Source organism: Capsicum annuum, chromosome 2 (assembly GCF_002878395.1).
Source record: "Capsicum annuum cultivar UCD-10X-F1 chromosome 2, UCD10Xv1.1, whole genome shotgun sequence".
In the NCBI taxonomy this organism is placed as follows: domain Eukaryota; kingdom Viridiplantae; phylum Streptophyta; class Magnoliopsida; order Solanales; family Solanaceae; genus Capsicum; species Capsicum annuum.
In genome coordinates, this window is record NC_061112.1 from 80,973,719 (window position 1) to 80,989,969 (window position 16,251).

Below are 16,251 nucleotides of genomic sequence, written 5' to 3' on the forward strand. Positions count from 1 at the left end.
CGTCACTATACATCTATTGACACGGTTTTGGAGGCTATGAAGACGATTTTGCAACCGTCGCAATAACCCCTTTTTCTAGTAGTGACTGCTTTTCCTGCAGATCGACTCATTCATGGAGTTCACTATAAATTTGTTTTCTCTTCATAGATATGATTTCCTTGTTATTTTAAGTTTTATTTTCCTATTTTTCAATATAAACAGAAAATTTCTCAAAAAAAACTGTATTAGTTGTTTGGTTACTGCAATTTTTTTATGATTTGATTTGGGATCATAATAATTAGTATCAGAGAAATGAATCTGTCCCAACTGTGGGTATTAATTCGAAGAAGATGTTTATAAAATCATCAACTTTGGTTAAATTTGTTGAACAAAACAATGCCAGTAGAAGGGCACCTATGGATGAAGTTTCAGGAATAGTTGTGGATTTAAAATAATTTCAGAGGTGGTATAAGGATTATACATGCAGTATTGACTATCAATGCAACTCTTGCGTCTATGGGTGTGTACGCAGCCTTGACTGCCAATGTTGCTTTTGTCTTGGTGTATGTTCGAGGGAAATGAATGTAGAGGAAATACAAGCTAAGGTGGTTTCAGATGACTATGCTATTGCTGAACTGCTGAAGATTGAAAATAGCAGTAAGATTGATTTAGAATACAATGAGGACTAGGCGTTCGACGAATGTCCTCAATGGGTCAAATCTAAAGTTCTAGTTGAACTTCACTCCATCTAAAATGAAAACACCACGAAAACAGAGATCCTGAACCTACATCTAGATTCACGACTTTATGTTCTTGCTATTGAGGATACCATACCAAAATTGATGGGTCTCAATAATCTGTCCGGTTATAATAATGTCATGAAACACCTTGAGCCTGCACCTTTATCAGTTTCAATTAAGGTACTTCTGGACATGGAGATTGGTTCCACGTTATTCGATATAAAGGCGGAGGGGGATATTTTGGTCGCATTTTGGGTTCCGCATGCAACAATTGGTTTACTCCCACATGTTTTGGTTTTATTCATTTGTAATTGGGTTGATACTGGGCAGGTTTTCTGGGCTTTATATGATAGGGGAAAATTGGGTGTGTATTCATTTAGTCGAGTTCTGCTTTTCAGTTTTGTCGATGGATTTCTATTTCTAAATATTATAAATGCTGAAGCAAAGCTACCAACACCAATTGTTGTAAAATCAGAGGATTGGGACGAGTGTGCATCAGCACTAGTAAAATTGCATGTGCTGAGATTTATAAACCAGCAGATAAATCTAGTGAGTGTGTATGTCTCACTGAAAGGTGCAATAAGTGGACTGATAGTATCATAGTTGAGGCATGGGAGAAAACCACCAAAATTATTTGTATTGAAGCCACACTAGAGCAGTCGGACAATCAGAAACAAGAGCAAAATGTAGATGTGGAAGCATCGTCAAGGATTCTAACACCTTTACAAATTCACAAAATGGCAGAGGTAAGGTATATCATGGCTGCTCACATGAATGTTGAAATAAAATGTACAACATATGTTTACTTTCTCGGTAATGAGTTGAATTTCCAAATTATTGATGAAATCTTTTTGGCTGGTGAACGAATCTTCATAAAGGTATTACTGAAAAAGAAAATGAAAGAAATAAAAGTAGGTAGTGCTCAAGGATGTTTCTTTAGAGTCAAAACAGTGAATATTTTGTCAAAAGTTCATGGATAAATTTTTAGTATTGAGGTTAATTGGACTTCAAAGCTACTGTACCTTCTTGTTAATATTGTCCTCAAAGACCCCGGTACACAATCAGATCTGGTAGAGAAGTGGGTAGAATACGAAGATGTGGGTATTGTTTTCCTTTATTATAATGATTGTGTTATATACGTTTTGTTTCAAGAAATACTCGAAAGGAATATAAATAACATGCTAATACCCTTTGGACAATACATGGAGCCTCTGCCTATTATTGTTGCTCTGCGAGTACTAATTCGGGTATATTGCTTGAGAAATAAAATGATGCATGGTGTGATGATTTTATCTAAAGAGTTATTTGTCATATTTGTCAATGAAGAGGAAAACTTCTATTCTATGGCATTAAATAAGAGTTGTGGCGTGTATGAAAATATAGGTTATACTACCTAGTTCGACATGAAGTTGAGTGTTCCAAAGACAAGGAGAGTTCTTATGATGCATAATTTCTTACCATTGCTATTTGATCCGGGTGGTACCATTCTAAAGTATCATACCATTGTGGAAAAGGTTGTTTATCACCTTGTCTGTAAGCTATGTAAAGTAAGGTGTCTGTTGGACTGCAACATCTGCAGGATAATGTGTTCTAGTTGTCTTAACTTCTATGGTAGACTTGCAAATGGCCAAGTTACATGGTTCCAAGGTACTCTATCAGAGTTGGTAGTGAACTGGTCAACCAACAGTCGAGTCAAAATAGGAATTTTCGGTCTAGGAATATTTGGTTTAGTAGAATTTGCAAGGAGCTTGGTTACAACAATTCGGGTTGCAGTTGGACTACATATTTTTCTGTCGAACATCACAAGTTCTACTAGTCTAAGGGGTGGGAGCTGCAAGGGTTAGCAAAGTGGCAATTGATTCGCGACTCACTTTTGATCCGGGTAGTGTATTGATTGGCATGAAGAAAGGGAGCGAATTCATGAAAACCATTTGTCGCTTGCATTATTCTAGAAAGGCTTTAATGTTTTTACACCAAGTGATTATAGAGTTGAACAAAGGGGTACATTCGTGTCAACAAAAGACGTACTTTCCTGCTGATATAGCCATTACAGAATGGGAAAAAGTTTTTACCAGGGACACACATATAGTCGATCCTCCTTGCTACAAGATATATTCAGAGATAATCAACTTAGGTGTGCTCATTTTGGAGAACAATGTTTGCAATGTCCTTTTGATCCTGGTCGCCTCAGTTTTGCATTTTGAAATGGCTTAAAAAAATTTAGGTATTAATTTTGATCCTTGAGGACAAGGATCATTTGAAGGAGGAGGGTATGTTATGATCTCAATAATAGTCGATCAAATATTAGTTGTTTGGATTCGAAGTTGGGAATAGAAAGCAAATAGAAACGCGCGAGATTAAGAATAAAGGGTCGAGATTACTCAAGTTTAAAAGAATCGCAAGGGTCGTGATGATGCCACGTGGCAAGGTGGTTATATACACACTTCATAGAAGAAAGAAGGGCATAACTGAAATTGGTAAATCAATTGTTCTTCTTTTCCCTTCCAATTCCTTTCTATCCCCATCTAAATCTAACTTTGTCTTCTCATCTTCTTCCCCTGCAGATCGACTCATTCATGGAGTTCACTATAAATTTGTTTTCTCTTTATTGATAGGATTTCCTTGTTATTTTAAGTTTCATTTTCCTATTTTTCGATATAAACAGAAAATTTCTCAAAAAATACTGTGTTGGTTGTTTGGTTACTGCAATTTTGTTATGATTTGATTTGGGATCATAACATAGCGGTTGACAATTGTAGTTAGTAGCAGTATTTTTTGTCGATGCTGGTTGTGATGGTGGAGGTGATTGGTGGTGGTGGTGGGTATTGGTTGACAATGGTGATGGTGACAGAAATAGTTAGTGATGGTAACTGTTGATTATGAATAGAGTGATAAATATTATTCAAATACTAGAATATTCCTTCAAACCTAAGACTTAATTTTAGATGTGAATGTTTAAGACTTTAAGATTTAAAATCTTAACAAAAAGACAAATGTCTGAACCGGGCAAACAAACACATGAGGCCTTAGGCTCTACAACTTATTCCCTTGAAAATGAAAAGCAGAGGGAAATCAGTCACTGGAGGATTGTGGAACCTAGGGTTACCTTCCATATTTCTCTTATGTCTCTTTTTCTTCCTACTCGGATTCTTCGCTTCTTCTCTCTTCTCTCAACAGGTCCTTTCTATTTTCACATCACCTTGTAGATTTTGAGGTTCAAGCAAGTTTATTTTATCCTTGATCGTAATTTTTTCATTATCTTTTAATTATTTTGAATTGTTAATCACTTATAGTGCGGTTTTTAAATGTATAAATTTTGTTTCAAAAAATTTGAAGATTCTGTGCCCCAATACACAGTCAAATTTAAAATGTTTGTCTTTGAAATTTGAAATGTGTAACATACTTTGGGACAGAGGGAGTACTTATTGACATGCTTTTTGGTTCAACGAATAGATACATTATTTGGTCAATAGGTACAATTGGACAATATTGCTTTTGGTAAAAGTAAATTTAATTTGTGCCATGTCTGTAATTACTGTCACAAAGTAGTAGTAGTATTAATAAGTTAGTGGTTGCAGTGGTGCTCATTTATTTTTAAATCTGGATCTGTTCTGTTTGTATGTATGTGCTGATTGAACTTTTTCGGTATGGCAGGATGCACCTAATGTAAGGCCGAGGGTGCTAGCATCTGTTGATTTGGAGAAAGACTTTGATCCCTTGCCCACTGGTGAGACAGGAGACAATTCCCTCACTTCCATCCCCTTTCAGGTGTGTTTCAGTTGTAAAACTGTCAACTCTCCTTGTTTTGAACTTCAGTTATCGATTCTGAGCAGGGTGAACATAAATGTCCGGTTATTCTGCTGTGTATTCAGTTTTCAATTGATTGCGGAAAGAAATTTTTGTGTATGAAGATGTTTCTTTGAATATTGTCCCCTAACCTTTGAGCTCAATCTAGACAAAAATGGTTGAAGTAAGTAGCGGCTACGGAGTAATGAAAAATGTTCAAACTGGCATTATAGTATCTTTCAAGTTTTAAACTGCATTTGTTTAATCATTGAGGGGGGGCGCAGAATTTGTGAAAAATCTGGTCTTACTCTTATGCTAATGTAAAGATAGGCTATGAGATAAATACCCGGCAAGATTTCAGAGGTTGTCTTGTCAAGTGAAAACCCAACCTTTCTTTTTATGTATTGCAAAGTTATTTGCTAGTGAATTATGAATTCTGAAGCATCTAGGAAATGTTTAAATAGACGAGCAGCTCAATATTGTTTTGATATATATCCTCCTAAATTTCCACTTTTCATTGGATTTGATCAAGGAGTTACCTTGTCCAATGATACACAGTTTGATAAGCTACCCGTAACAAGGTTTGAGATAGTTACCTCTGATTCAAAGATGTGCAGTCTATCATAGCTGAAGTATAATCAATTATACTAATAAAGAGCACGATCCCAAGATCAAATTTCTATGCACCCTCTTTTTGGGCGGGGGACTGCTCCCATTTTCTGCCGTTCTAATGAAGCGGTAGCATCCAGTCTGTACTTAGTTCACATTTTTGTAATAGCCAGCAAATTACCATGTTAACTTGCTTTGTAACTTAAATATATGCTGTTACACTTGTAAGTATTTAAGTCATTGTATATCATTGTATACTTACAACTCTATGAGGTTCTTATGTCTTAACTATTATTAATTCATTTATATTGGGCTTCCCTGTAAATATATTTACATTCTTTGGGTAGGTTTTGAGCTGGTACCCACGTGCATTATACTTTCCCAATTTTGCATCTATAGAACAATGCCAGAGCATAATTAAGATAGCAAAGGCAAACTTGGAACCGTCATCCTTGGCTCTTCGAAAAGGAGAAACAGAAGAGACCACCAATGGAATTAGAACAAGGTATATACTACTCCAAAACCCTCATCTTTGTCAATTAGTTTGTGTCATGTGCCTTTCTATCAATGTTGAACATGAACACTCCACGACTTTATTTAGTCCTTACATTGTCTCAATTTCAAAGTGCCCAGTTTCTTATTAAGTAGATATATTTATCCAAAAATTATTTGAAAAATTCAGAAGATCTAATGATAATCAATTCAAACACGGCTTTTCCGTTCCATTTCTGCTAAACTAGGTCACTGAACATATGGTGTGTGCATATATCATCTTGTTTTGGAAGCCAAAGCGAATTCATGATTTTCAAACCATGTGTTTTGTTCTTTTTAAAGTCTGAATGACTTTTCCCTTATTTCTTGTGAATTGCTTCTAAATATAAGAATATGATAGAACTTTTCGCTTCATGTGTTAGATATTTTACAAGAAACTAAAGATTGTGTATGAGAGTTACATTATCTAGTCAATTTCTTCAGTTCTGGCACATTTATCAGTGCATCAGAAGACAAAACTGGAGTCTTGGATCTTATCGAGGAGAAAATTGCAAAAGCGACAATGATCCCCAAGACACATGGTGAGGTAAAGTTCATCAACATTTATATCTTAAAAAAAAATGCATTAAGCTCATCTCACCATATGTAGTCTTCGGTTTTGCTTCCATGGCTTAGATATTACATATCTCAAAAGCGGCATAATCCCCCCTCAACGCCCCAACCAAATCACTACCGCACCCGTTTTTTATTTCCTTTACAATGAAGCCGTTTGTGCATGAACAAATATAAATCTTGCCCAATTGCACTGGAAAAACTGTCGTTACTCCGCCTATCCTAGTTTAGTTGACATTATTTGTGTAGTGCTAGTATTTGGAAAAAAAAAGATGGTCATTTTGAAACTAGTTGGATATATTAATAATATTATAGTATAAGCTTCCCATTCTCATCTAGTTTAATTGGCATAGAATAGATCATGTGGACTCAACGTTTTTAGTACTTTAAAGAGAATATACCAAGAAATAGATTAAAATGTTAATTTCTGATAGCTTTGAGAATTTAAAAGAAATGGGTCCAATGTAGCTTTTGAAGTTATTTAATCTAATTTTATCTAGTTGTAACTACTACAACAACAACAAAAAACCCAGTGTATTCCCACGAAGTGGGGTCTGGGGAGGGTAAGATGTACGCAGTCCATACCTCCGAAGAAGTAGAGAGGTTGTTTCCGATAGACCTCCGTCTCAAGATAAAGAATAGTAAATAAGGCGGGAGGGGGGGGGGGGGATGGGTGACATAAAAGAGAATCAGAATAAGAAATGATAAAAATAGTAATCGTAGAAATACGAAATATGAGAAAATACTGGCGACGCGAAATAAGACAAATAGGAAGTAAGACATAAGAAAAAGGGCACCCACCTATGTACACAGTCCTAGGGTTACTTCCTCGGCTACACAAGATCTCTCCTAACTGCATGCTACAACCCACACACTCACACTAGCCTTCTACCCTTATCCGTGCCTTCCACACCCTTTTATCTAGTGAGTAACTACTGAAGAACTTAAAAGAACAAGTGAACCTCATTTTTCATTTTGATAAGGTGTATTATAGTCTTTATATATTAAGATCAGTACTTCTCACTGAGAAAATTATTTGCCATGTTAATCTGAGAAGTCATATTAAGTTACAGACTAGGATGAAGTAATAAAAGAATTCAGAATAGTAATGCAATAAAACTCAGATGACAGTTCACCGAATTTGGCAGGTGTTTTGAGGCCATTAGCTAAGATGCTAGAGATATGATATTGAGTACGTGATGTTTGGTCACATTTTATGGTCTGTGTTTCTTTTTCCCCATATCCATAACTAATTGGATTCTGTTTTCTTCATTTTTCATTTTCTCTCGGTCTAGTGTACTGGGACAATGGTTCTCGTAAGCACTTGTTCGGTTGTTCCTGAACAAGTGTGCATGTGTTATGATGAAAAATATATTTTAAACAATCATAATGAAGAGGAGATGATGGCATCTTCTTTGTTGGTATTCACCTCATAGTGACGTGTAAATCTCTGAAGAAAATTTACTCAAATTCTGTTGTTGCTGTAAGTGCAGAATGTGAATGTATATCTCTACTGGAATTTTTTTAATTTGGAGTACATATGTGGGTTAGCTCATTTAATTTATGGAAATGGCAACTCATGGTTGCTCAAATTGGTAGAGCTATTTTCTTCCCTCAATGTTATTAGGCATGTCTTTAGTATTAAATGGAGTAGTTCAGCAAGATCATAGATCTCATAATGGTTTCGATGAATCTCTTCACGCAAGAGATTTTTTTTCATAGGACAAAACCACAAGGGAATGGCTCAAGTTTGCAGTTCTAAGAGACAATTGAGCATCTTTGTTGAATGCCTTAATCTTTAGTGAGGCAAATCTGCATTTTGATTAGCATCTGAAACTGCCTGGTAGGGAGGTTTTGAGCTGGTTTTCGGTCGATTTCTTTAGTGGATTTTGTGTTACTATGTAACCATACATAAAACACATGTTTGTTCCTGATACATATGTCAATTGACATTTAATCAATCTGTTAACTTGATCATTGTAGGCAGGGCGGATCTATTAAGGCCTGTCAGGGTGCCACACCACCCATAAGCTTCGATCGAAACCCTATGTATTTATAGGTTTGTATATACACAACAACAACAACAACAACATACCCAGTATATTCCCACCAAGTGGGTCTGGGGAGGGCAAGTGTACGCATCCATACCACTACCTCAAATGTGAGATAGAGAGGCTGTTTCCGAGAAACCCCCAGCTCAAAATAGAACAATCTAAGATAAGGAACAGTAATAGTAACAATAGTGAAAGAATAAGATATAATAGGGATTAGCAAACTCAATAATACCATAAACAAGATACTCCAAGTAACACACCAAAATATACCATACCCTAAACTTTGACTAACCTTCTACCCTAATCCGCCTCCCCCACAACTTCTTATCTAGGGTCATGTCCTCGGTAAGTTGGAGCTGCTCCATGTCATGTCTAATCGCCTCCCTCCAATATTTCTTCGATCTACCTCTACCAAGCTTGAAACCATCCCTAGCCAACCAATCACACCTCCGCATTGGGGCATTCGTGCTCCCTTGCCAAATATCTGCATATACATATTTGTATATATAGATATGTATAAATAATAAATGTGGCACCCAGTGTTCAAACATAGCCCATTGTGCCAGTGGTGAAGGTCGATGGTTTCACACCAAGTGCCCAGGATTGACTCCCGCTTGATGCCAACTCTTTTTTTTCTTTGTTATTGTGTAATTTTGACTTGCTGCGTCAACAGGGAGGTCATCTAACAATTATTATTGACTAATTTAGTTTATTAGTCTTTGACTTTTTTAAATTTATTATTAGTTACTGTATTTGTATGAATATAAAGTTTAAAAAAAAGTAGAAGTTTAAAAAACATATCAGTTTGCTCTCATCCATTGAAAAAACCCTCATCATCGTCGTTCTTGGGTCTCTCTTTTTTGTTTTTTTTACACTTTTGAATAGTAATTAGTGTTTGGACACATTCTTCTAAAATGCTTTCTAGTGTATTCTTTTTTTTACAAAAGTGCCTTCCAGAAAAGCGCTTTTTAGGATTTTTTTTTTAGCTTTTGGAAAAAATAGCTTCTTCTGGAATGCTCGCCCTAGATTACGTGGCGCGCTTCTTCTACTCTCCAGAGACACTTATTTTATCATAAAAATTTGGCCGAACACATCAGCTTTTTAGAATAAGCACTTTTGGCCTCCCAAAATCTCGGCCGAACATGTTATTAATCGATGGGTCTACTTGGCACCCGGAGACTCCAAATCCTGGATCCGTCTCTGATTGTACGCTAATAAAAATTGGTGTGTTTTGCATCTCAATTTTATCTTTATCGCTCCTTACTGATTTTGAATTATTGTCTGCTTCAGGGCAATGCTAAATTGCTAATTGCTAAGTGTTACATTCCTCTGGTCACTATTTTTATTTAAGCTGAATAATTTGACCTTTACTCTTTGGTGAAAAAGCCAGTACATGTTTCAGGCGTTTAATATTTTGCGGTATGAAATTGGTCAAAGGTACCAGTCACATTATGATGCTTTCGATCCTGCTCAATATGGCCCTCAGAAGAGCCAAAGGGTATGTATGAACTAAATTTGGCAGTGGTGCTAGTTTTTCTAGTTGACTCGCTATTTCTCTTGTAGCTCAATTGAAATGTTACACAAAACAACATCATGGATGGTGTAATACTATAGTGTTTGGTTATCTGTTCATGAGGATGTTGTGCTTATCCATGATTCCATGTTGCTCATAAACATCCTCCTCTCCCCAGGATAACATAATTAGAATAGGGAACTTTGATGTGTTTGATTTAAGTATCGGTATTGGGTTCTATGTCGTTAATAAGCAGAGTTTGGTTGCACCAACTCCACATTATTAATATGGCACGTTATTCGCTTTGCCTCAAACCGCAGAGATGGTCCTTCTGTGTACTTTACTGAAATTTATTAGCATGTTAATGTCAGATGACAAAATTGAAAATAAGATGCTACTTTTGCCGGATGGGGGCAGATCTTTGTGAGATTTTTATTGTCATTGATCTTCTTTCTAGTGTATTTTGTGAGAAGATATTAAAAGAAATTGAAAGGGAGCTTTGGTGTAACTGGTAAAGTTGCTACCATGTGACCAAGAGGTCACAGGTTCAAGCTGTAGAAACAATCTCTTGCAGCAATGTAGGGTAAGATTGCGTACAATAGACCCTTGTCCTTGTGGTACGACCTTTCTCCATACCTCGCGCATAGCAGGAGCTTTAGTGAACTAGACTGTCCTTTTCCTTTAGATATTAATAGAGATTATTTTAGGGAAAAGGGTAAAAAATACCCCTTTACTTTCATTAATTGGTTAAGTTTACCCCTAGTCATACTATAGGATCGAATATACCTCTTCCATCATACTATAGGATCAATATACCTCTTCCATTAAGAAATTTAATAAAAATAAAAATACTCTTCTAACGGTTGTCCACTATGCCCTTTTAAAATTTGATGTGGCCTAACATTTGAGTGAGGTGGATGCCACATGACATGCACACCTCACCACCAAATATTTATTTTTCTAATATTTTTTTTTCATTACGTATTTTATTCTTTTTTCTTTTTTTGCCCTTTTTGAAATTGAAACAAACAACAAATATTTGTGCTGGCGGTTTCATCCAAGCCCAACGACCATCCTTGTTCGGCGATCTTAGATCCAAAAAGAGAGATACAAATGAGGCATGAAATAGTTTGGGAGTGGGAGTAGATAAACTTATTTTGTTTCGATGAGCAGAGGCAAATATTTCAAATTTTTTCCTTTTCCTTTTCAATGAACAAATCAATTATTTATTGAAAGCAGTAAGGAAGGGGGTGAATTACTCTTTTTCGACCACACAGTCGGTTTTCTGATGAGTGCAATAATGAAAACTTCCGAAATTAAACTGCTGAAAGTAATTAACACCGGATATTTTATACTGGTTGGGACCTCTAATAGGTCTTACTTCAGTCTTCTTGGGTTGCAAGGGATTCTACTAGTTCTTTTGCAAATAATATCAAAGTACAGGATTGAGTCCAATTTTTTGGCTTGGATGCACACTCTATTTTTTTTTTTCATATTTTGATACAATGCCTCACCAACTAAATGTTTTTCTTCTCTCTTTTTAAGTACACAGTAAACCTTAAGAGAATACAATGCTTGGATAAAGTAGAGCAAAGAACTAGAGAAGGTTGAGACAAATGTATATCTCTTTCTGTGACTTCCAATATTAAATTACTACTACTTGTTAGAAGCTAGAAGGCAACCGAATTTTTTTTTCTTCTTAGGCCAAGAATAAGTAAAGACTAAGGGTGTATTTGGTATGATGAAAAATGTTTTCTTATTTTAACTTGTTTGGTTGTAGTTAAATGTTGGGAAAATGTTTTTCATAACTCATTTTCCTCTATTTGAGTGAAAATGACTTCCCTCATGGGCCAAGGGAAGTCATTTTCTGGAAAATGACAAATGTGACTTATGCCCCCACCCCCATCCCTCTTTCCCACCCCAAGGGAAAAATTCACATTACTTGAAAATATTTTTCACTGTGCTTTGCTTCAATTTTTCACTGTTTGAAATAAAAAATAGTGAAGCCCGATTTTTTTCTTTTCCAATGTTTGTTGAATGTATTGTTATTTCCATATTCATAGAGGAAGACTTACCTATGTTACTTTTACTAATTGCATATTTCATTTTTTCATGAATAAACTTGTCGTTCCGTTGTATTTTTATTGATTATAATATCTTGAGATTGTCCTAACAAAATGTTGAAAAATGTCTCCTATATTTGCTAATTAGTAGTTGATTAAATTTAGTGATTGTAATATTTTAGTATTCAATATTGATATTATTTGCTTATGCTTAAATTAGTTCTTACAAATTGTTGAGTTGCTAGAGGCACTGATATACTAGTTAACAGATAGTAGTATTTTCTAAAAAATATTTTTTTACTCACCAATCAAACACTAGAAAATATTTTTCTAAAAAATATTTTCTATTCACCAACCAAACACCATAAAATATTTCACTCTCCCACCAAACATGAGAAAAGAAGTAGAAAACCAACTTATTTTCCAGAAAACTTTTTCTAGGAAAACATTTTCCATGGAAAATATTTTCCATCATACCAAACACACCTTAAAAGGAAAATCTGACTAAGTACAATATATACATGGAAGAGAGATGCGACAATCCCATGATTTAAGCAATTCATTTACTGCAGCAAATCTCCTCCTTTCCTGGAATGCCTCTTGATTTTTTTTTGAATATCTCTTTCTTCCTTGTAGTAATCTTCCAGCAATCTTTCTTTCCTTTGGTAAATCTTGTGAGATGCTTTTTTTTTTTTGAGTACTTGAACAGGGATTCTTTTTCGTAAATTTCTTGCATCTTGATTTGAATGTAAACACATCCATATTCTTGTTCTTGATTTGGACAAAACTTTTTCTTCCATAATATCTTCTTTTCCATGTTTGTTTAAATTTTACCAAATCTTTCTTCATCAAATAAACCCGTACCAAAAATAAATTTACCACAAGTAAATGTTCTTTCATTAAATTGTATTGATTTGTTATCATCAAAATTAGCAGGTGAAACCTTGAACCTAACAATCTCCCCTTTTTTGATGATGGCAAATCATTGAGTACAAAACTTTCAATTTTAATAAAAGACTAAATATGAAGGATGTGAACTCCCCTGACTATATGTTCCTTTGATTGTTGGGGCATTGACAAAAATGCTCCCCTCACTTCTTGCCTTCTTTCCTTTTCTTTTCATTTCCTATCTTACGATACTAACAAACAAACATTTTGTACAGGAAAGAACTTCTCCCCCTTTGACATCATAAAAAGGGGTGAAAACTGATAATAAAAGTATTGGCTAATTAGGTTTCAACATTTGTATAATTAGCACATAACGAGTATATATTTTTAAATGGAGAATCAAACTTTATAACTGAGAATGAAGTATGAAAAGGCATTTTTAGCACTTCAAGTTGATAAGATAAAATCTCCAGTTGGACAAATACACACGTTAGCTAAAAGATAATCAATCAAAAATTATTTGAGAAACATTTTTAGTGTAAAAACGTGGAGGAATATATCGAGTCAACTATAAGGTGTGTGGTTGTCAAGCATCACAAAAATATCATATCATTCACACAAATAATAACTACCGCAAGATATTTTGAATCCATTTAAAAAAAATTATGACTATCACCCTTCAGAAATATCTGTCAGACTTGCATGTTCACAAATGATACACATATAGCAGTTTAGAAAGGAAGAAAAACTTTCTTACTAGTAAAAAGGATACAAGATCACCCATCAGTACATATCAATTTTTTTTTTTTAAAAAGTGAAAATATTGGCATGGGTATATTCATTGTCCTCAGGCACATTTTTCATGGTACACATAAATATGATCTATGCTTGTCCACTTTATCTTTTGCAATGTTTGAGTTTGAGAGTATCCCACGTGACGTCTATTTATTGATATAATCACCAATTTTTTTCTTTGCAAGAGAAATAAATGAGCTTACCGGAATATTCATGTACAATGAAATTTTCATACAAAAGCTCTTTGAGTATTCCCTTTGAGTACTTGACTTTGATAAAGAGACTTTTAATTTATCTTTGCAATATTAGAACTTGAAGAGGAATGTCAATTCTCCTTTCGTAATCATCTGGAGTTCGAATACCTTATAAAAACTTAAAAAAATCTTGGTACAACTCCTTGTTAGTACTGCATGATAAATAATATGGGCAATTATAAAATCACAGACATGCTTTTTAAAAAAATTATTTTTCAAACAAAGAGAAATCAACTTTTCTTACTGTTCTCTTAGGATGGTCTTAAATCATAAGAATTGATCTTATGAGTACAAAAAAAATTCAAAAAATGTTTTAAAAAAATATTATATAGTTATAACCTATTTAAAAAATAATTTTGACACGTAAAACAATTTAAAAGTTTTATAAAATGCTCATGAAAGGAAATATCTCAATGAAAGTCTCAATGCATGTAAACAAACCTTCTTGTAGTGAAACATTGGGCTATAACTTTACCCTTAGTTTTGACAACCTTACCATTTCCATCAGGTGCATCTGAATATTGATAATTGCAACTCATTGATGATGAGATCCATTGTGATATGTTGTTCATTTACATTTAACAATTCTTGCATTGCAGAGTTCTTTCGTTTATACTCATTACTTCTTTCAGATTTCGCTTGCACGTATGTATCCGTATCAAATTAGTGCTTGTTTTTCAAAATACAGTCTTCATCTTTATGCTCATATTGCTTGAAAAAAAATATTAGTCTAAAAGAAACAAACATTAAGGTCTTTGTAACTAAATGTGTGAAAGAAATAAGAATTATAAGTAATAAGGATTATAAAATATTGCGTAAAACTTGTCAAAACTATCTTTACCTTGACGGTGGACATTTACAACCAAAAGAATGAAAAAAAAGATCAATGGATACTTTCTTCCTTTTCAAATCTCATATGAAGAGTTCTTTAGATAAATCAAAAACTATACCTCACGGAACTTATGAATAATTATCAATAGTAAAAATACATACCTTTTGCCTTCAAGATTATCAATATGTTCATATAAGGCCTTGAGTAATACCATGCTTTAGCTTGAATGAAACGTTAGCATGCTTATCAATAGAAAGAATATGGCACATCATCCGTTCAAGACAAAAACATAAATTAAATATGTATGATATCAATAAAAATTGCATACTTGCTTGTTCTAAAACTTATGACATGGTATAGTTTCAGAAGTAAAAGATATATGTATATATTCAAGTTATTCAAAATTGCTCAATATAATTGCATGACGCAATAGTCGACTCAAAGCTATATACTGTTGTCTAGTACCAGAATAAGCTTAGCAGTTTAATTAAGATTAATTCAACAGTCAGATATACATACATCACCTATGGCAGTGAGAAGACTGTTGAAGTAGATCTTCATTCTTGCCTTTCACTGACTATAGTATAGACTGTTGAAGTAGGGCGGTCGGCTTATTGAGAGTCCCTCTTGGAATATGGCTTCAGTAACTTGATGCCCTGCCATGAATCTTTACTCACTTGCTGTTAAGCAAAAGTAAAGACGTGAGACTAAGCTCTGATACCAATTGAAAGCAGTAAGAGGAGTGGTGAATTACTCTTTTTCGACCACACAGTCGAATTTCTACATCAGTCAGTCGACTGATGAGTGCAGTAATGAAAACTTCAGAAATTGAATTGCTGAAAGTAATTAACACCGGATATTTTATATTGGTTGGGACCTCTAATAGGTCTTACTCCAGTCCCCTTGGGTTGCTAGGGATTCTACTAGTTCTTTTGCATAAAATATCAAAGTAGGATTGAGTCCAGCTTTTTGGCTTGGACTCACACTCTATTCTTTTCTTTCATATTTTTATACAATGCCTCACCAATTGTGTTTTTCTCCTCTCTTTTTAAGTACACAGTAAACCGTAAATGAATACAATGTTTGAATAAAGTAGAGCAAAGAAGTAAAGAAGGTTGAGACAAGTGTATCTCTTCCTTTGACTTCCAATGCTTTATATAGTAGTAATTGGACTACTAGTAGCCGTTGGAAGCTAGAAGGCAACCCAAAAGAATTTTTCTTCTTAAGAAAATTAATAAGGATATTCAATTTTCAAGAATAAGTAAAGACTAAAAGGAAAATCTAACTAAGTACAATATATACATGGAAGAGAGATGAGGCAGTCCTATGATTTAAGCAATTCATTTAATGCAGCAAATCTTCCTCCTTTCCTGGAATGCCTCTTGATTTTTTTTTTATTATCTCTTTCTTCCTGGTAGTAATCTTCTAGCAATTGTTCTTTTCTTTGGTAAATCTTGTGAGATGCTTCTTCCTTTTTGAGTATTTGAAAAGGGATTCTTTTTTCTAAATTTCTTGGATCTTGATTTGAATGTTAACACATCCATCTTCTTGATTTGGACAAATCTTTTTCTTCCCTAATGTCTTCTTTTCCATGTTTGTTTGGATCTTTACCAAATCTTTCTTCATCAAATAAA

The 16,251-nt window shown here is 34.4% G+C and overlaps 1 protein-coding gene across 14 annotated transcripts in view; it reads left to right on the forward strand.

The window, feature by feature from the left end:
- The first annotated feature begins 3,714 nt into the window (after positions 1–3,714).
- The window catches only part of LOC107858632 (probable prolyl 4-hydroxylase 9), a 39,628-nt gene continuing 27,091 nt past the window's right edge, over positions 3,715–16,251 (forward strand). For 3 of the 14 annotated variants that reach the window (XR_007052007.1, XR_007052005.1, XR_007052006.1), the window contains exons 1-5: positions 3,729–3,896; positions 4,374–4,487; positions 5,462–5,619; positions 6,090–6,187; positions 9,659–9,770. Coding sequence is in view for 11 of the 14 variants with exons in the window: in XM_016703367.2 (XP_016558853.1) it covers positions 3,774–3,896; positions 4,374–4,487; positions 5,462–5,619; positions 6,090–6,192; positions 9,663–9,770 (606 nt within the window). In the remaining 3 variants the exon portion in view is untranslated. Of the gene's footprint in view, positions 3,897–4,373; positions 4,488–5,461; positions 5,620–6,089; positions 6,193–9,658; positions 9,771–16,251 lie in introns of all 14 variants that reach the window. The other 11 variants (XM_016703368.2, XM_016703370.2, XM_016703367.2 and 8 more) reach the window with 10 other exon arrangements.